Source organism: Trichoplusia ni, chromosome 26, assembly GCF_003590095.1.
Source record: "Trichoplusia ni isolate ovarian cell line Hi5 chromosome 26, tn1, whole genome shotgun sequence".
Lineage (NCBI taxonomy): Eukaryota > Metazoa > Arthropoda > Insecta > Lepidoptera > Noctuidae > Trichoplusia > Trichoplusia ni.
Window position 1 is genome coordinate 3,249,064 of NC_039503.1, and position 21,463 is coordinate 3,270,526.

Sequence of the window (21,463 nt, forward strand, 5' to 3'; positions counted from 1 at the left end):
AAGTTTTACATTTTTCACGAAAAATATTGCTCGCAAACTGAGTATAGTCAGGGACAGAAATCGTTTAACACAATATTCTACAACTTTCAAATAACGCCATCTAGTGTCGAACTAAGCAAAGCTTGAACAAATGATCGTGCTTATCACACAAACATTTGTCTTGGGTAGTAACCGAATTGACGACCTCCGGTATATATGTCAGTCAGGGCCACTAAACACTAGACCAATAGGCCAGTAAATTGAAGCATCGAGTGGTATGAGCCAATGGCCAAAAATTACCACTGAATGGTCCATGACACAAAACCGACGTCAGCGAGGCAAACCCAGACGGAGATGACGGGATTACCTGGATTCTTTCTTACCGAACTGGTCACTCGCGGCTCTTGAGAGAGGCAAGTGGAAGAAGAGTGGGGAGGCCTTTGCCCAACAGTGGGACATTCGAAGCTACTTATAATATACTCTACTATCCTACTAAGGCGTGTCTGCGGGCAACAGATAGTAAAAAAATAAAAATAACATTTGCCTGCTTTGGGTTAAAACCTGCACCTCATGCATCCCAATCCCTATGTAGAACTGCAAGGCCACCACGACATAGTTAAAACTCATTATACAACAATTCCTATATATTCAAAATACTGTCTGTAAAACAATTTGTGTCAATCCACTTTTGCTACCATCTGTACTTGAATAAAAAAGAAAATAACACCAAAAACTGTTTGGCGGATATCCTTTTAAGTAAATTAACGTTGCCTAGCCTAGATAGAGAGAGATGGGTATATGTTAGACAGAGATAGACATACTGAATGTTCGACAATCCAATTTGCATATATTTTGATCGAAAATTGATTCACTTTTACGTGAATTTCAAGTGTGGTGTAAGGGTATGTGTTTCACTGACTTTGGAAGAGATTTTTAGAGTTCCGTGCTCTGAGAGTGAAATGAAACAATATTAGTAAGACTCTGTCTGTCACCAGGCTGTATCACATGAACCGTTATAGCAAAACTGTTAGTAAACAGATGATGTGTTTCGGTTGCCGCTAAAACACATAGGAAACATAAATATTGAGGATAAGCAACGTTTGCTAAAGTCATCAATTTGATGGGTGACCAATATTTTTTAAATTCTCTTACCGCTTTGCTTCTAACTCTTACTTAACTATTTTGAAAAACTCATCTTTCTTAACAGAAAGCATGAAATAAGTCAAACAAAAACACACTATACACCGACCCAAGGTAAATTCTTAAAGAAAACGAAATTACCCCATAAAATACAGCTAAGAAAATGTCAGACTTACCCCATGAGACTAGTAGGGGGAACAGAAATTTGAAACTGACACTTTCGTGTTACCCCACTTTATTCTGCATAATTGGGTAATATTAAATGAGAAGGTGATAACTGCGCGACAAATATTTTAAACTAGCTGTTGCCCGCGACTTCGTCCGCGTGGTTAGCATTTTCCCCGTTTTGTTCCACATTTTCCATTGTATCTTCGCTCCTATTAGTCGCAGCGTGATGTTATATAGCCGTCAACAGCCGCAAAGCTTCCGTGATAAATGGTCTATTCAACACAAAAATATTTTTTCAAATCGAACCAGTAGTTCCTGAGATTAGCGCGTGCAAACAAACAAACAATCAAACGAACAAACTCTTCAGCTTTATATATTAAGTATAGACTAGTATAGAAGTATAGATTTATATTTTGTTTCAACACTTAACTACTGCTTTGTGGTTGAGGTCACCACGCCAAATCCATTGCGCGACGTGTCGGAGATCGATCCCCGCATAGGATAAGTATTTGTGTGATCCACGAATGCTTGTCCTGAGTCTGGGTGTCTTTGTACATGTGACTTGAATGTGAATCCCGCGACACAGGGACTAAACTACTTGGTTCAAAAAATCCATCAAATAGATTTAGTTTAACTGATTTCATTTTAAAACTAGGCTTTTCTATGGATACATCTGCTTAAGGTTTCAATGGTACGTGTGTCATAATATCGATAAATACCTAATAAACCTTACATAACTAATTCAAGCCAAAAATATTAGAAAATGTGGTAACTCTTTTTCAGAAATCTGTTAAAAATAACCTTTTTCTATAATGATCAAAACCTCAGCAACATTCATAAAATTTATCACAAAAAATACTTATTCAAATTGAAAAATGTCTGTTAAAATTCCATTTTAAAACATCTGCATCGTTGAACAAAGGGAACAGTCTTAAAAACTTATTTTACAAACGTCAGTTGAGAACGAACTTTGCAAATGGCGCCGTTCTTTTGTCAGAAGTACCTAGATGCATTGCACTTGAAATAGTCGCGTTTGAATGCAAAAGAAAAGAAAGCTTTTAAATAGTATGAGCTACGGCAGCTTTTCTTGAGACCGTTTTGGAGATTTTTAGGGATTTAAATATTTTTTCCAGTCTGGCTATTGGTGCCGATTCTTTAGCTCACCCAGCTGAGAAATCTGTCTTAACAATTTGTCTAATATAATTTGATAAATTAGCTAAAACACTTACAAAAATTATGTTGCAACACCACGAAAATGAAATAATATAAATTTTATTTCTTAAAAAGTAACTCATTTAGTTTTTTTGCCAGTTTTGCTTACAAGAACAACGTTTTAAATCAACGCTTAAGTCATTAACATTTCAAATGTACCAGGAAAAACACAACTTGAAATATAATCTTTTTGAATTTGTATTATGAAACAACTCTCCAATATTTTTTTTGTAGAGTCTATAATTTCATTTTGTTGCCTGAATTTCGCTACGGGGATGAAATTTTCAGTAGTATTTATTAGCTTTCCCTATAGCTAACTATAGTATAGTTTTCAGATTAGAGTAGACAGATAGTCGAGTGATACAGGTCGTGGCTTATTCCGGAAGGTGTTGCGGATTCGATCCCTGTTTAGAACAAGTATTTGTGTAGTACATGAATGCTTGTCCTGAGTCTAGGTGTCTTTGTGCAGGTGATTGATTCCTTAATGCGTACTTCTTGTTTGTTTCTCTCGTTTTGTGTTAACATAAATAAATACTTTTTACACCCAGTCTTCATCGCTATTTCCTCAATGCTCTCTAAGATTACTTTTAATTCCTTAATATCCTCATAGGTGAAATTCTACATTCTCTCTGCAAAACACAAAATCGATTTTCCTTCACCATTGAGTGACATACACATCTTACATTCTGACCTACATATCACCCTTTCACCTTCAAACCACATGTAAATTGAGTTTAAGAGGTTCTCAAAATAATTAACCACTCTTACCTTCTCGAGGGTCTCTTAAAATAGGTCCTGGTTGTATTACGTATTGCTAAAGCAGACGAAGAGCAAATAGCGATACTTATGTAATCATCGCAGCGGGTGACATTTTGATATTTGATTAAAAAATACTTTTACGTCAGATGTATTTCCATTTTTGATCGCACGAGTAGTCGACTGCTAAAAGTCGCGAAACCAGCTCTGCGTTACATGTTGTAGATTCGATCCTTGTCTAAGTCAAAAACATCTTATCTAGAACAAGACTGTTGTTGAGAGTCTGGGTGTCTTTGTGCACATGACTTAAACGCTTGTGTTTAACTTACTAAGTGAGGGAGTCGTAATTAAAAATACTATTGAGTAATCATTATCCCTATTTTGTCACGCCATTGCATTTCCTATTTACATTGTGCCTCTGACAGGGTGCTAATTACATCCAATTATTTTAAAACCTCTAACTTAACGGATGATAGGAGTATGTTAGAAGATTACCGTCGATCAGGGAGCGACAATACGCTGTTACTGAGAATTATAAATGCGAGATACATTATCGCTATCTGTCTGTCTGTCCGTCTGTAAGCAGGATATTTCTCATGAGCCGTAATAGCTGGAAAGTTGAAATTTTTATTCATAATATAATTGTATTAACGCTGTACCGCAAAATAGATGGTAAGAAACGATTGGCACGGACTTAAATTAATTTGTGTCAATTTTTTTTTGCAAAATTTATCTATATCGATCTATTAGTTACTCTTAATTGACCTGTTCACTTTAATACGTTATATAAATTAACAATATCATAAAATAAAATTAAAATTTACCCCAAAAGACCAACCCTACAAATAATTTTAAATGAAAGAGCGATTCAATAAAACCCCAATAAAGTCACAAAGCCGGCACGTCCGCACCGGAAGACGTTCAGACAACGACTGAGCTGCACCGGAAATAAGGCAGCCATCTTACTCCCAACCGGAAGTCAGAAATGCTTAATGAGTTGTTGAGACTTTTCGGTCCTTTGAAGACATTTGTTTTTAACTTGGGTTAAGACTAAAGACTTTAAAAGCCGTATTAAAGAAGTATAATGAGTTAAAAGTCCTTCTGATTTTGTGATGGTCAAGTGTATATACCTAGATACATCTAAGCCTATAATTGTCCCACTGCTGGGCAAAGGCGTCTTCCCGTATAAGGAAGGTTTGAGCATTGATCACCACGCTAGCTCACTGCAGGCGATTTCATTTTCCAGTATTTGGAATCCATTTTTTTACACTATTTGTCAGTTGTCTCTTAGACTAATTAAGAAAGTACCTTTGATTTCGTTTTAACATTGCCTTAAATAAATATAAATAAATGCGGACAACATCACATACATTGTTCTGAACCCAAAGTAAGTTGTTAAAGCACTTGTGTTATGGAATTCAGATACAACGAAGGTACCACAAACACCCAGACCCGAGACAATGTAGAAATGTGAATTTTTACATTGACCCGACCGGGGATCGAACCCGGGACCTCAGAGCTAGCGACACCTTGAAACCGGTGCGTACGCCACTCGACCACGGAGGTCGTCAAATTGCCGTCAGTCGCCTTGGAATTGAACCTGAACCGCACGCATACAAATCTATACATATAACCTCAAATCCACCACGACAAAGACCTAAGTATAAGTATAAATGATAAACATCCAACTGTTGAGAAAACGGTAAAATAAAAAACGACTTTTTTGTCTTTCAAAAAGTCACACTCCAAACTCACTGAATAATAAACTACTTTTTTATTAAAGTCGGTCAAATGTTCCCTTATAATTTATAGCTGAGTTTCATCAAAAGTTTTACTGGTTATATACAGGGTGTCCCAAAACTCAACGATAATCTGAGACCGGATGAAACGCCAAGTGATAACAGATCAGGGAAAAAAAACCATATCACTCAGTTCAGCTATAAGAGACATTTAAAAAGTTGAAATTCGACATCCCTCGTCGCATTTTCAAGTCCTGTGATCTCTAATGTAACAATTTCGCTGTGATTTTTTTAATTTCGGGATCTTCATTTACGACGCTATTAATCGCAACTATAAATTAAAGAAATGAAAAAAAAAATGTCTCTTATCGCTGAACTGAGTGATATGGATTTCTTTCCCTGATTTGTTATCACTTGGCCTTTCATCCGGTCTCAGATTATCGTTGAGTTTTGGGACACCCTGTATATATACTAGATGTATAACAAAGCGAGGCAATTTGAGAGAAGTATTAATTATTCAACTCAAACAGATAGAGAACAATTTGGTTCAGCCCTGAGTTCGAACGTAAGAATAGTGTGGATGTGATTTTATTAAGATGGTGTTTTAAAAAAGAGTTTTGTTTTTATTTTTTAAGAGTCCTAGATTTAAAAATAAACGACTCCCGCTTTAAGGAATTTCATTGTGTGGCGCTTTCACAAACATTCAAGCCACAGGCACAAAGACACCCAGACTCAGGACAAGCATTCGTGGATCACACAAACACTTGTCTGAAGCGGGAATCAAACCCACGAGACATTAAGCTCAGTGGGTTTGGCGTAGTATACGATAGTTACAACTTGTTATACGGGCATTCAAAGTTTTATAAAATCAGTTAAAACTGATTTTAATCTTCCTCACTTTTTAATGGTGTGATAAAATGAAAAATAGGTTTTGATTTTTTTTTTCATATCTGTCTGATGTAGTAAACAGATTTATATTATGAGTTTTAGTCAAACATTACTTTTTACAATAATCACGTTACTTTACAACAACAAACACACTTTTTTTCAACCTTCTAAGCATACTAAAAATCCCAGAAACATCTTATCCACACAATTCCAACATCACTAGGGCTGCAATTAAACTTTAATATTTAAACTCGTGGATACCGTGCAGACACAGTTTATATCTCAATAACTGCCGTTTACACCCCTAGCCGAAGCACAAACAGCTCTTGTAAATAAGTCGTTTTTAAATTGTGCAAGAAGGTTTACACCAAATAGGTAGAAAAGATTTTTTGACCCGGGCCCCAATTCTGCTCTTTGCAATGGCCGATGAATGAATGAAAATTGATTTGAATTTAAATTTAAAATTAATTGGAAATTCAGTACGGGGCGGTACACTCAAAGTTAATATAATTAACTTCCAATTATTGTGTTGACAAAATGCTTAAGATAATCGGAATAATTTCAAATTTAATCATTCATCATTGGCCTAGCCTTTTCCCAACTATGTTGGGGTCGGCTACCAGTTCAACCGGTTTCAGCTAAGTACCAGTGTTTTACGAGGAACTACTGCCTATCTGACCTCCTTAACCCAGTTACCTGGGCAACACGATACCCCTTGGTTAGACTGGCTGTCAGACTTTTTCAAGCTTCTGACTGCCTGTAACGACTGTCAAAGATGTAGGAATGACAGCCGGGACCCACAATTTAACGTGCCTTCCGAAACACGGAAATTTAATCCAATTTTCTATTTTTCATCGGCCTTTGTAAATAGCAGAGTCGGGGCCCTGGAATCTTGCCATCATAGTTGTGTAAGTGTGGCATCTCTCTTACACACTTTTACCACTCTTTAAAAAGGTGTCAATAAGATTCAAGGAGTCTGGTCATTTTAGCAGATTAAGCAAATGTCGCAAAAAGGATAGAAAATTTTCTTATACATGCATCTATAATATTAGGTGTTGTCAACGGTTACGCCCGCTAAAAATCGAAAAAAAAACCCACGCCAACATATAATCGGAATAAAAACTATTCTATGTTCTAATTCAGGTTATGAAATATACGTGTGCCAAGTAACGTCTGAATCCGTTCAGGAATTTTTGAGTGAAAAGTAACAAATATCCATCCATACAATATTAGTGGGATTTCTATTGAATTCTTGGTGTACGACAAACATTTAAGTTTTTATTTCGTTTTTATATTTTTGTGAAATCATTATCGTTTTGTAGCGGGAGTGATACTGGCCAGGGCTAGTAGTTTATATGGCAAAACATTTGTAGAGTCAGCTAGTAACTATAGTAACCTATAATAACTTATGCAATTAAATATCTTGAATAGTACACATATATTTTAATGATTGCTAGTAATATCACTGTATAATTCACTTGTAGTCGACGCTAAGCTAAGCAAAGGTAATAAGAACTGTTTTTCTTTAAATAGAAACAGTTACAACCCTATGTCGCGAATCTAACTTACAATGATCGTTTTTTCAAACAAATTAACTGAATTGATAACAATTAAGTATATTTTAATAAACAGAAGGGGAAGGAACTATAAAGATGTATAGCTCTATCTCTTTCTCTTTCCAAACTATAATAATTAGCAAATGCTTAAAAGAAATAACTAAATTACTAGTCGCTTATAAACCTACTTCGTTAATAATAGGCATGATGACTGGGTATAAAAATAAAAAATCTCATTAGTCCCTCAGTTAGATAATTGAAAAGTATGAGACACGTATTTTTTCCTTTTTCAGAAAAACTAGAATTGACAAAGATTAACTGCTTTAAAGTTTAGGAGAGGGGGCTTGTGACGTAACGATAGAGTAAAATTTATACTCAATCGTGACGTCACGCGTAAGTTTCATTACTGTAATTTGGACAATTTATGTTTGCGGGACAAATTAAAAAATACGTATCCATTATTATACAAAAAAACTACAAGAAGGACACTGAAAAAAAAATGTCATCATCCCTATTCTTAATAAACATTGAATATACTTCATAACCTCTAACCAATAAAAAGAAACATAACCTCAAAAGAATCCAAAGATAATCCAAACCCAGGATATTCCTTCAAAATTTTCTCTAACATTAAGCTTAATACTAATTCTTATCCAATTTCTAGGGATCTAAGTCGCAATGAGTTGACGGCTATCAGTCGCCGCACCTTCAGGGGTCTTACGGCGTTAAAAAGCCTACATTTGGATGGGAACCATTTAAAATGTATTGATGAAAAAGCTTTGGAGAACCTGAAAAGTCTTGAAGTCTTGTAAGTATACAACTATTTCACATTTCATTATCATGTCTTCGTAGCATAATCCGTACTATAAGAGTGTATTTATGAAAGGTCGTGGGATCAAATCTTTCATGATACTTGGACTTTTTTAATGTTCATATGTATGTATTTGCATTGACAGTAACTTTATTCGGTTAGCTTTGTAGATTATTGGGAAAAAAACTTGAATTTATCAATGTTGAAACGGCTCGACTGATTCTTATGAAATTTTGTGCACATACTCATTAGTTCTGAAAATAAGACAACCTCTTTGTTTTTTTACCCTTAAGAGCATGACAGAAGATTTATATTTTAATTATGTGATTGTCCACTTGTTAAATACCTTCCAATTAAGATCAAAAGTCATTTATTCAAACTAGGCTACGAAGTAGCACTTTTTGAATAACAGATCACATTGGACAGCACCCAATTTGCCCACACTTCACCGCTTCCTAAGCTCTCTTTAAAATTGAAAATATAACGTTTTTACCAAACTCGTATCATCAACTTGCAGCCCCGTTTTAATTGAGTGTCATATACTTGGCTGTTAGCATATCCATTATTATTCTTTGTTAAAACATTTACGTTGCTACCAAATTAATTCGTCACTCTGCCTGTAATTGGGTCGAATTTTCGTTTCAATAATTCCCTGAGGTCAGATCAATAAGTTTGGGGTCAGTTTGGGTCAGATCGGGGCAATTAATGACCTGTCATGAGAGTATCCTTGGGTTTAAATAAGTTATGATTTAATTTTCGTGAGTGAGGTTTAAAGTAAATGATTTGAAGGTTGTAGAAATGATTAGAGTTTTGGACTTAATCCCAAAATGGGGTATTTGACTAAAACAATTTAAATAGTCCGTTATACAGGTTTCCCAAAAATATTAGGTACGTATTTTTCATGTCATCACCTCAGTTAGAAGATTAAGAGCTCCCTAGATGATTAAATGAATGGTAGAGGGAGCTAGTAACATCAGCAACGTCACTTGCTAGTATAAAGCGTACTGGTAAGTGACGTCATACGAAATTTAGTTCACTGTATCCCCTTGATTCTTTGTTTACAAGATAAAAGAAAGAATACGTATCCTATATTTTTTAGAAATCTATCTGATGCACTAAAGAGATCTTTGTTTCAAATACTTTATTAGTTTATTTATTTTAGAACGTTAAATAACAACAACCTCACGTACCTGTCACTCGAGCCGGCCGCCATTACGCGACTGAACACGCTGCGACTGACCGACAATCCTGTCGTGTGCGACTGTCGTGTCGCAAGGCTGTCGACCGCCGTCAGAGCTGCGGGGATACTCGGGGTTGGAGCTAGGTATGACTGTCTTTCGTTAACTTATATTTAGATATTTTTAGAGGGTTAGTTCACATATATACCTGATCGATAAAATTTAACTGGTGTGTTGGTCTAGTGGTTAGTGAATCTGACTGCTAAATCGGAGGTCGTGTATTTGATTCCCATCCAGAACAAATGTATGTGTGATAAGCATGATCATTTATTCTGTGTCAGGGTGTAAAGTATAAGATAATTTGCGAAACAGATTGCGTTACAAATTTACAATGCAAAATCATGTCGTAACATAGAGCTAATCAAATGCCGAAGTTCCTCTAAAAACACCATCGAGTTTATATATTCGTTTGAATTACTTATCGAGTACTTTGAGACCAAAGCAAAACGGAATCAATCCGTTTTTTTAATTATCTTTTTATAAATTCATCACGATGGATTTGATGAACAAATCATATTCAACGAAATCATCATCTTCTTGATCATTTCAGCACATTCTGTTTCCTTCTAGATGTCAAGCACCAGCGGCGTTGCGTGGAGCTCTGCTAACAGAACTGGAAGCTCACGAATTAACATGCAGCGGTAAGTAAAATTTAGGAAGAAGAAGACGAACTCTATCTTTCTATGTGATACTGTGTCACAGTAACTGTGGAGGTCAGATAGACAGTCGCGCTGTGATACTGGTTGCTGATCCCTCTCTTAAATGATTTTTGTATGATCAGCTATTAAAAAAACCTGTCAAAAAATGGTCTAAGTTATTACTTATTTCTTAAATTGTATTCAGTTGAGCCTTTAGAAGTTGATCTTTGAAGTAAAACAGTTGACACTTATCAAATTAAATTACCAATTTCTGAAATATTTGCCCGTCCACTTTTCAGCAGCCTGTCTCTCATGAATCATGATAAGTAGAGACTTGAAATTTTTACTTATTATGTTCTCCTGCTATCGCTATTATAACAAAAAAGTAACGATCAAAGTTAAACATTTCTATCCAATCACGAATTTGATGGGTGACTAATATATTTTCACAAATCTGGGGCACGGCAGTGCTCCAGCCAAGTCTCGAGCAATTTGTTTTGCTTCGTGCCTGACTTATAATTAACAGATTTTTGTATACTACTTATATAATATACACCTATAGTCATTACTATAACGTTTAAATTCAAAACTGGCCTATTTGAAATAAAACCTCTTTTTCTATCCGAAGGCCCCAGTAAGACGGTGACCGTGGAGTGCTCAGCGGAGCCGCGCTGCCCGCCACCTTGCCGCTGCACCCCTGAGGGTACCGTGGACTGCCGGGAGAAACTACTCTCCGAGCTGCCGGCTACTATACCTCATCGGGCGACGGAAATGTATGTTATAATAGATTTTACCCACAGGCCTGCTACAAATCGAAAATGGTCCCACGGGAGCGTACAATCGGGATAAAAACTGTACTATGTTAGGTTATAAACCAGCTGTGAACCAAGTTTCGTCTAAATCCGTTCAGTGGTTTTTGCGTGAAAGAGGGACAAACATCCATACATAGAAACTTTCGCGTTCATATTTGTAGGATCAGTAGAGACATTGTATTTATAAACAGTCCTTAAGCACAGACTCAGGTTAAGCATTCGTGTATCACACAAATGCTTGTCCTACGCGGAGCTCAAATCTGTGACACGACGCACTCAGCAGGTTTGGCGTGCTGACCTCAACCACTCGTCTATCCGTGCAGTCAGTCTCCGGAGACAAGGACAAGCATTTGTGTGATCCACGAATGCTTAACCTGAGTCTGGGTGTCTTTGTGCATGTGACTTGAATGTTTGTGAAACCCCCGCGACACAAGGATAAAATTCCTTACTTCGGAAGTCGTTTGGGAATCAATAAGGTTGGTTTTCCTTTACAGTCGTCTCGAACAGAACGAGATAACTGAAGTAGGTACATCCGCCTTCTCATCGGTGAAGCGCGTCGCGAGGATCGACCTCTCCAACAACAAGATCACGAAGCTAGCAGCTGATGCCTTCAGCGGACTTGTGCATCTTACTTCTTTGTGAGTGTTATTTATTACTACTAAGCTAAGCCAAATTGTGTTACTTGGGAATAGGAAGGAGCTTAGGTGTTTCCGTCGTGAAAGAAGCAAGCTGACCGTAGCAATGGCGATAGATTTGACGAAGACAGCGTTAGTTTAAACTAGCTTGTTACTGCTCAAGACGACAAAATAATGAATGACTGACTTTGGAAACGTTATAATGATGTTTTCTAAAGCCAAGTTCGATAGTTTTATTTAAAAGTACCAATGTAATACACGGTGATTTTTTAGTCGTCTTATAAAAGCTGCCCAGTTCATGTATCCGACGTAAAATACATTTAGGCACGGTTATTATTTTTTTATCATCAACTAAGATAATAAGTACGAAGAAAAATGAAACAAGAGAAATCTGAAATATACTCTTAAAAATGATAAAACCACCATTCCAACCACCACTCACCATTGTTACAAGGCTCGGACTGCGCTCGCAACAGAGCTGTGTTTCTAAAAAACTACGAATTGCATCGTAATATTGAATAAAAATTGCATTTTAAATTTATTCAGTTCTCATAAATACCTATTTTTTTATCATTAACGTATTCTAGTCATTGGATACCCGAACTGGGCTGCTTTTGTAAGACGACTAAAAAATCACGGTGTATAGAGAAAAAAGTAAGGGGTAGGTGAAATGCAAGTGAAAATTGATTCTATAGCGATAAAATGAATAAAATCTGTTATTTAAACAAAATTAATATTTTTATGTTTTCAATTCGTAATTAACACGCTAACTAATTCTTCTATTGTGTATTTTCAGGGTGCTCTACGGCAACAAAATCAAAGACTTACCTTCAGGCATATTCCACGGGTTGTCTTCTCTACAATTATTGTAAGTAATTATTTAATTATTTTTTTAATCCCTATTTATGAAAATGTATGGAATCAAAAGTGCACACTACTAAGTTAAATTTAAAACTTAAAACTAACGATATAGCTACTTAAATTTCCTAACAACACAATATTTAATTAAGTGTGTCATGTTGTATTAAAATTGTTTAGTAATTATAATTTTTGGTTTATTTCAGATTATTGAACTCTAACGAGATAACCTGTGTGAGGAAAGATACATTCCGTGATCTACAGAATCTCAAGTTATTGTAAGTCCCTAATTTCCCTATCAAATCATAAACGTCGAGTCTTCGTTATGTTATGTTAATTCATTATGTTGTGGCCTATAGCAATGCCATTTTTATTGAACATGGCTTGACACTCTGCGCATCTAGGCTCCAGAAGCGGAACAATCTTTAAACTGCCTTAAAAAGCATTTTAAACCAATATTTTTACACCAAATTCTCAATGTATTGTCTGTTCTTATAAAAAAAACTTCATCATCATCATCATGATGATGAAGGTTTGATGATGAAGTTTTTGTATGTGATATTATTTGTGTCCAACACTTTTTCATTAAAATTTTATAATGTTTTCAGGTCCCTGTACGACAATAACATCAGATCTTTACCAAATGGAACCTTTGATGCTTTGACAGGAATACAGACTTTGTAAGTATTCATAAAATTATTTACTGCCATTTAAAAACTAACTTTATCTTTTAGTCAGCTAGGTAGAAATCTACCTGCAACAGATTCTCTACAAATTATTTTAAAAATAGTAAAACAGTTCAATCTGTCCCAGTCTGAAGTGAACCTTATGTTTTACACATCTGAGTCGAAATTAGAAACCCTACTTTTCTTATTTTTAATCTGTAGTACTAACAACTAAATGTAAAACTTATGTTCTAGGTATTAAAGTATAAATCTAATCGAAGTAATATATTCCAGCAATCATTTTTCGTAATCCTAACCACTAATGACAATGAAATTTGAACCTTAAACTCGAAACATTTAAATAAAAAATCGTTCGACACCACTTTCCACTTACAATTTACCACCAATTAAAAAGCAATCTTATCTTTCAGACATTTAGGCAGAAACCCGTTTGCCTGCGACTGCTCTCTGCGCTGGCTGGCAGCCTACCTCCACAAGAACCCCATAGAGACTTCTGGAGCCAAATGCGACTCTCCAAAGCGAATGAGTCGAAAGAGGATTGATGCCTTGAGAGAGGAGAACTTTAAGTGTAAACGTGAGTTATTGTTATTTAGAACTTATGGACTTGAATTCTTAAACAATTTAGTTTTTTGCCGGTTTTTAGCTAAAGGAATGTTTTTTTTACCGCTAAAAATCAATCGATCAAAAAACTCAAAACGTTTTTAAAGTTTATCTTCCAATACCTTGTTCGTTAACCTGTAGCAATCCACGTAACCCAGTATAATGTTTAGGTAATTGTGAAAACTCTTATCCATTTAGCAATTATGTACATTGTGTTTCCAGAATTTTGACTAATCCCTATTTGACTGCAGATCATTTTATACTGAGTTTCACACGTCTGTCTCACTCCATCACTGCCATGTCATGCCACTAATTCCCCATTTCTTGTAGTTACAAAAAAATACCGTATACAACTCACTCTTTCATTAACCAGCGGGTGAAGAGTCAGCGAATGCGTGTGGCTCAGCGGCGGCGTGCCCGGCGGCGTGCGCGTGCGAGTACGGTGCGCGAGCTGTCAGCGTCGTGTGCTCCAGGGCGGCTCTGACTGAAGTACCGCGAGACTTGCCAGTCAATACTGACGCTTTGTAAGTGTAATAATAATTAACAATATAAGTTTAGTATTTTTTTGAGGATGGTTAGTAATTATTTAATGACTTGCTTAAGCCCGTGGTTGTCGGTAGGCTTCAGTTTACAACGCACGTTGGTTCGTTCCACATTCCGTGGGATACGTCGAATGTCGCGTTTTCCTTAGTTGTGAATTTTAAAAATAAACGTCACTCAAGTCAACTGTAATACTTTAGCAATGTGTATTGAATAAAAATAACATAAGTAGTACCGCCGAAAAGATTTTTAAACTTGGCTGGGAGAACTGCCATGCCCCCAAAACAAAACGTTTCTTAACATTAACGAAGATAAGAACGGTGGTCCTGTATGTAAAATACTTTGTTACAAATCAAATAAATGAACAAAATTTCACTTTCAATATTATATCTATCAAACAAACCTAGTTCGGGTGTCCCTATATTATCTTTAGACCATCCTTCTCGTATATTATTATGTTTTGGTGTAGATTAACCTATGATTATAACTATTAAGATATTTTTACTGGTTTTACATCTGAGTCATTTGTATTCGTACATGTATTAAGTAATGTGAACTATGTTTTTAATAAATATATATATATATATTATCTCTCATTACTACATTTTTATTTCGTTTCAGGTTGATGTCAGACAACAGTTTAGGTCAGATCAAGTCAGACGGGCTGTTCGGACGACTACCAGACCTCACGAAACTGGACCTACGCAATAATGGTATTTTGGAAAAGTTCAATTATTTGTTGAAAGGATTTGAGGAAACCTTTGCCCAGCAGAGAGACACAGCGGCCAAGATACAAAATAAAACATGACTAAATAATTGAATTAGTATCAATTGTATAGCTCTTAAAATTTTGGAAGTTGGACCCTGTTAACTACTTTTCTCATTGCTAGTATTCCAGAATCCGTTCCTTTCAATCCTTGATTACGCAATTTTAACTGTTCAAAAGTTACACTATCATGTGGCTGCAGGGGATTCAGTCCTGCAGTATCGTGTGTTCAAATCCGTTTATAGAACTGTAACAATCACCAGGGCGACCAATTCTTCTTTCCAAGACAATTGAATTTGGATTCAAACGGTCAATATTTTAACATGACTGCCCTACACACATTGAGATACCCTACGCGTAGACAGTCCAAGTTTCCCCGAACAAATCATCTTTGATTTTTGCTTCTTTCTCAGTAGAACATGTTCTTCTGTCCAGGCATAACCGTGATCGAAGATAACGCTTTCGACGGCGCTGCGAACATTCAGGAGTTGTTACTGGATGGTAACCTGCTGCAGACGATCCCGGATAAGATGTTCTTCGGGCTACATAGCTTGAGCGTGCTGTGAGTTCATTCTTCTGTGATAAAGAAGTCTTTTTTTGTGAATTTATGAAAGAAGCAATAGACTGGGCAGAGTGAAAAACGTTAAGGGGGTCATTTGCCTTGTAGAGGGACGGTAATGGCTAATGAAAAATACTTTCGGGAGGATGAGTCATGATTAAATAATGCAATAGTTTACTCACGCCTATTCATCGGGATTGCCCAACCAGTTTCGGGCCCAACCGGTACAACTCCGGTGCATCAATTATTATTAATAAGTTGCCTGGAAACGACAATTTTCAAAGTAAAGTTATTTACAGACATCCAATCGAATTGGTCAATCGTTTGCGCAAAAAAGATCAAGTCGTTATCACTCAAATCATTATAATTGTCGAAGGCCAGTCTTTTAATAACTAGCCTTTCTTTGAAAACTGCATTTGATGAAATATATCAGTTTCTAAATGTACTGATCTTTGAAATGTTCATTTAATATTTTTTTGTTTCATATTTCCAGATCACTGACGGATAACAAGATCAAATGCATCACACCGGGAGCCTTCGATCACCTCACCATGCTATCTACATTGTAAGTAATAGTCTTTGGAAAAAACAAAGGTGTACAAGATTCTTATGACGAGCTTTGATACTGGCGCCCACCGTGGGGCAGCTCACAAAAGCGTGCTGATCAATGCTCGTTCTCTGTATGAGAGGTCTACAATAGGACAGTTACAGGCAGGTATAACTTATCTCTTTTTCAGGAACCTAGAGTCGAATCCTCTGGACTGCACGTGCCACATCTCCTGGCTTCCGAACTGGCTTCGAAGCCGCCGGCTGTCACCATCAGCTACCTGCAGGACGCCGGCGGCTTTGAGAGACGCTAACCTTCATCATTTGGAAGTGTCCGACTTTAAGTGCACACGTAAGTTTAATACTCATTTATAAAAAGTTTGTTAATTTCTGTTTTATTTGAAGAGTGACGTCAAAGAATCTTAAACTATAATAAAACTTCACAACTTTTACATAACGCCATCTAGTTTCAAACTAAGCAAAGCTAATATGAGTTCTAGACAATTGATAAACATACTTAAATCTCTAAATACAGACATAATATATATAAATTACACGAAAAAATATCGTGCTCATCACACAAACATTTATCCTGGATGGGAATCGAACCCACGACCACCAGTATAGCAGTCTGGATCACTAACCACTAGACCAAATACTTATTTTACGTTTATTTTTCTAGCGGAGGACAAGGGTTGTCTGTCAGTAGACTACTGCCCAACGCAGTGCGCGTGCGCAGGTACGGTGGTCCGCTGCTCGCGCGCGCAGCTCACACAAGTGCCCAGCAACATACCCAAACAGACGACCGAACTGTGAGTATATGTGGATTTGTGTTAGTACTTATTTTAATTTGTATTTTGCGGATACTGAAAAAGTCCTGAAAGTGAAAAAATGTCTCTCTTCTGTTTGAGAATGAACATTGTTTTTGTTTTGCGAATGATCTATGATGGGGTTCCAAAAATAATTTAGTTTTCAGCTCAGAAAATTTGAGATTCAGGCCTAAAGTTTTCGAAATAGAATTACTTTTTTTCGAGACATCAGGTCACACAATCAGGTCTTAAAAGAATAATAAAATTAAAAATTAAAATTTTCACCCCCACGACCCTTAATCCGCCTTGACGGATTTCTATCAAAAATATCTAAGAACAGTTACACAAAATTCACCTTTAACACAAAAAGCACTAAATTAAAATCGCTCAATCCATTCAAAAGCTATGATGTCACAAGCAGACACATCGAACTTAACACCTCTCTTCTTCCATCAGAAGTTACAACACCACAATTTGACATTTCTACCTCCACCATAGCAACTAACACCTCTCTTTAATCGCCAGGTACTTAGAATCGAACGACATCACCGCCATCTTGCCGGATCAGATCCGCCACTTGACGCAACTGACGCGACTCGATGTCTCCAACAACCAGATCAGCGTCATCACCAACAATACCTTCGAGGGTCTCACCAAGCTGTCCACCCTCATCGTCAGCTACAACAAACTGAGATGTGTGCAGGTATGGAGAATTGTTCATAGTCAAATGACGCAATAGTTTATAACCAGTCTTTATATGAGTCACAGCTGGGCAAAAGCCTCTTCACGTATCGGGAAGGTTTGAGCATTGATCAATACGGGTTGGTTTGCTCTAATGCAATGGTTTATTCAAGTGTATTTATCTGGATTGTCTGACTAGTTTCGGACCTAACGAATCATGAGATAAAGCTGTGGTGAGTGAGTCGAACGACGAGGTGGCTAAAATGAGGTCCGAAACCAATCGGGCAATCTCGTTGAATACTTGAGAGTAAACCCTTGCTATTTAAATACTATAAGCAGACATAGAAAAATTTCAATTTATTAGACATGGCTTTGAAGATATAACCTACAATTTTTTGAAAGTTTTTCAGAGTGCAGGTAACTTCGCCCCTTATTCGTAACATGTTTCATTACTGTTCTGTTCCAATTAATCATAGCACATTTCTTTCTCAATAAATGGGCTATCTAACACTGAAAGAATTTTTCAGATTTGACCAGTATCGTCTGACAAAAAAACTCTTCATCTTTCCAATATTGACCATAGATTCTCCTAACATATACCGGGCTTAACTTTCATGAAATATTTTGTTTCACAGCGGGATGCCCTCAAAGGCTTGACTCAGTTGAGGGTGCTGTCACTGCATGGAAACAACATATCTATACTAGCTGATGGGGTCTTCAGGGATCTGGAGTCTATATCGCACGTGTAAGTATAATTAAACGATTATCGTTCTCGTATTCTCGTAATAATAATAAAAAATTCTTAGCGTTTTAAGTAAATGTTATTTTAAGTCACATGCACAAAGACACCCAGACTCAGGACAAGCGTTCGTGGATCACACATATGCTTGTCCTACGCAGGGATCGAACCCGCGACAGGACGTGCTCAGTGGGTTTGGCGTGGTGACATCAACCACTCGGCTATCCGTGGCTTATTATGCCATGTCCATCATATCACGATGCAATGAAGAAACCGAATTCTTGATCAGTGAACTTCGTAGCCTAGTTGGTAAAGCGACTGGCGCGTACAGCCAAGACTCGCAGGTTCGAGTCTTGTCCGAGATTTTAATGTAAACAGAACAAATAAAAACATCAGTCCATTCAGTAAGATATAACCTATAATTATTTTTAAATTTAATTGACTTTGTTAACCTACTTTTTCTTAATTCCAGTGCTCTTGGCTCCAACCCCCTGTACTGCGACTGCAGCACCCGCTGGCTCTCGGAGTGGGTGAAGAGTGCTGGCGAGTACGTGGAGCCCGGCATCGCGCGCTGCTCCGAGCCGGCCGCCATGAGGGACAAGCTCATACTGAGCACGCAATCTACTGCGTTCGTGTGTAAAGGTACGTATCCGTATGATACTTTGTAGTAGGGAATTTTAATGGAGAAGTGTTTGTAAATGTTTCCGATTAGGTTTTGGTTGTGGCTTGAAAATGATCGATGATGAAATCGATATGGATCCCACGGGGACATGAAATCAAAATAAGAAGTACCCTGTGCGGTAATCCAGGTTATAATGATTTTTAAAGCTAAAACTGGGACACAGGTCTAAGAAGAAGCCTTTTTACACTTTACTTGCTGACTAACTTTAAACTTATGTAAAGAAATAAATCTCGAAACTGGATATCATTCAGCCCTGCTATTTAGAAGCACATTAATGTGATGATTAAAGTGATTATTCATTATGATATTACTTTTTATTAACGACTTCCTCTCTAAGGAATTTAATCCTTGTACCGCGGGGGCTTTCACAAACATTCAAGTCAACAAAGACACCCTTGTCCCACACGGGGTCGAAACCGCTATACATCGTGCTCAGTGGACTTACTTCAATCACTCGGCTATCGAAGCAATCTTCTCTGAGTGAAGAAACGAACTTTCCTTAAAATAAATGTTATCTTCTTTGTTTCCCAGGCAAACCACCAGCAGAAGTGATCTCGAAATGCGACAGTTGCTATAGCAACCCGTGTCGCAACGGCGGCTCGTGTCGGTCGCGCGGCGCCGGCGGGCACGAGTGCGCGTGCGCGAGGGGTTACCATGGCGACGCGTGCCAGTACCAGATCGATGCGTGCTATGGGTCCCCATGCGCGCATGGACTGTGTCATGTGCTGGAGGAGGGGAGGTTTCAGTGAGTATTTTAAAGGCTATGGGGAAATTTGTTTTCTTGACTGAACACGGATCATGCTTGCGCTGGCAGCGATGATCAATATGAAAGTATAACGTCACTTGTCGGTTAAGTGTACAGATAAGTGATGTCACAAAAGGGTTTCGATTATAATATAGTTTTCATTTTACGTTAACGCGAAAATGAAAAGATACATAGGCTTTATCTTTCAAAAGTCTGACAAACCAAATATTTATTTTGTTAAATCCGTAATGCCTTCCTCCCTCCATGAAATGTGGGAGAAGATAAAAAAATATCTATCTCGCATATTTTTGGCAGCATCGTCTAAATATCAGAATCAAATAAAAACAGTGCATTCTAATGCTTCAAAACATTCGAACTCCATCCAATCTTTAAACCTTAACACCAAACCCCTGATCTCCAGCTGCTCGTGTCAGCCGGGCTACACCGGCGCCCGCTGCGAGGTGAACATCGACGACTGCGTGGCGCACAAGTGTCAGAACAACGCCACGTGTGTCGACCATCTCGAGGGGTACTCCTGCAAGTGCGCGCCAGGATTCATGGGTAAGGGACTTTGCCAAAGGGTGAAAACCTGAAAAAATCCAAAAGTGTCCTGAAAAAACAAAAACTGTAAGTCGACATTTCTGCGAACCGGAACAGTTTAAAATGCTCAGTACAGATTTTGCTCAACGTCAAAACATGTTAAAAAATAAACTCCCTGTCTTCCACAAAAAATAAAGAGTAATTTCTTTTACAGCTGTAGTTATTTGAATTTAAAGTTTGTCAAATACTGGGATAATTTTTAGTCACCTTCTTACTCGTAGATAAGCTCAAAGCAATCGTTTGTAATGTGCTTGAATAAATGGTGAGACACCAGTGCTTTACATAAAGCCACTTCAAGTACCTATTAATTAACTAAAATCTGTCGTTGCATTTTGAGCCAACCCCAAAATACTCACGTTAAAAGCGCTAATAATACTACTGCAACAATAATTTCAACCAGTCGAAATACATACACAATCCTAAATCAAAGATGTCTCCACCAGGTGAGTTCTGCGAGAAGAAGATTCCCTACTGCACGAAGGAGTTTAACCCTTGTGAGAACGGTGCGGTGTGCAGCGACCACGGCAGCCACTACACCTGCGCCTGCCCCAAGGGTTACTCCGGACAGAACTGCACAGTCAACGCGGATGACTGCATCAACCATATGTGCCAGGTATGGGGTTTATACAAAACTAGGCTTTGAAGGTATAGAAAGAAAGTCTATTATCGAGTAATATAATATAAATTCCACTGCTGGGTATATTCTTCTTGCCGTATAATGATAGTTTTGAGTTGTTTTTTTACCTTGAACAATTCTATTGCGACTGATGGCTTTTGCTTTAGAAAAAATATCTAATATTGTAATTAGTTGTATTTTGGATTTGGTAGTCTTCTAAATTGTTTGATAAAAATGCCATGACACTCGACTTTACTTGTTTTATATCCAATGCAAGTATAATAACAATATAAAATGCTTTTTAAAGAACAATATATCAGATAATCTTTAAAACACGATTGAAATTAGAATCTAAACTTAAAGAAGGGTTGTATTTCATGTTCCAAAAGTTCTCTAATACAGTCTCGTGTTTTGGAGTATTTATTACTCGGACCCGGGCCTAATAGCTTTCATAAGCAATCAAG

At 37.2% G+C, this 21,463-nt stretch overlaps 1 protein-coding gene across 1 annotated transcript in view; it reads left to right on the plus strand.

Annotated features, from left to right (window-relative positions):
- LOC113505540 (protein slit) overlaps positions 1–21,463 on the plus strand; it is a 60,476-nt gene that overhangs the window by 33,103 nt on the left and 5,910 nt on the right. The window contains exons 5-25 of the mRNA XM_026888307.1: positions 8,103–8,246; positions 9,412–9,573; positions 10,058–10,128; positions 10,754–10,898; positions 11,432–11,575; positions 12,369–12,440; positions 12,637–12,708; positions 13,039–13,110; positions 13,527–13,690; positions 14,090–14,240; positions 14,878–14,969; positions 15,458–15,584; positions 16,075–16,146; positions 16,319–16,479; positions 16,810–16,939; positions 17,462–17,639; positions 18,253–18,362; positions 18,829–18,998; positions 19,570–19,783; positions 20,205–20,344; positions 20,827–20,996. Coding sequence (XP_026744108.1) covers positions 8,103–8,246; positions 9,412–9,573; positions 10,058–10,128; positions 10,754–10,898; positions 11,432–11,575; positions 12,369–12,440; positions 12,637–12,708; positions 13,039–13,110; positions 13,527–13,690; positions 14,090–14,240; positions 14,878–14,969; positions 15,458–15,584; positions 16,075–16,146; positions 16,319–16,479; positions 16,810–16,939; positions 17,462–17,639; positions 18,253–18,362; positions 18,829–18,998; positions 19,570–19,783; positions 20,205–20,344; positions 20,827–20,996 — 2,761 coding nt within the window. The remainder of the gene's footprint in view (positions 1–8,102; positions 8,247–9,411; positions 9,574–10,057; positions 10,129–10,753; positions 10,899–11,431; positions 11,576–12,368; positions 12,441–12,636; positions 12,709–13,038; positions 13,111–13,526; positions 13,691–14,089; positions 14,241–14,877; positions 14,970–15,457; positions 15,585–16,074; positions 16,147–16,318; positions 16,480–16,809; positions 16,940–17,461; positions 17,640–18,252; positions 18,363–18,828; positions 18,999–19,569; positions 19,784–20,204; positions 20,345–20,826; positions 20,997–21,463) is intronic.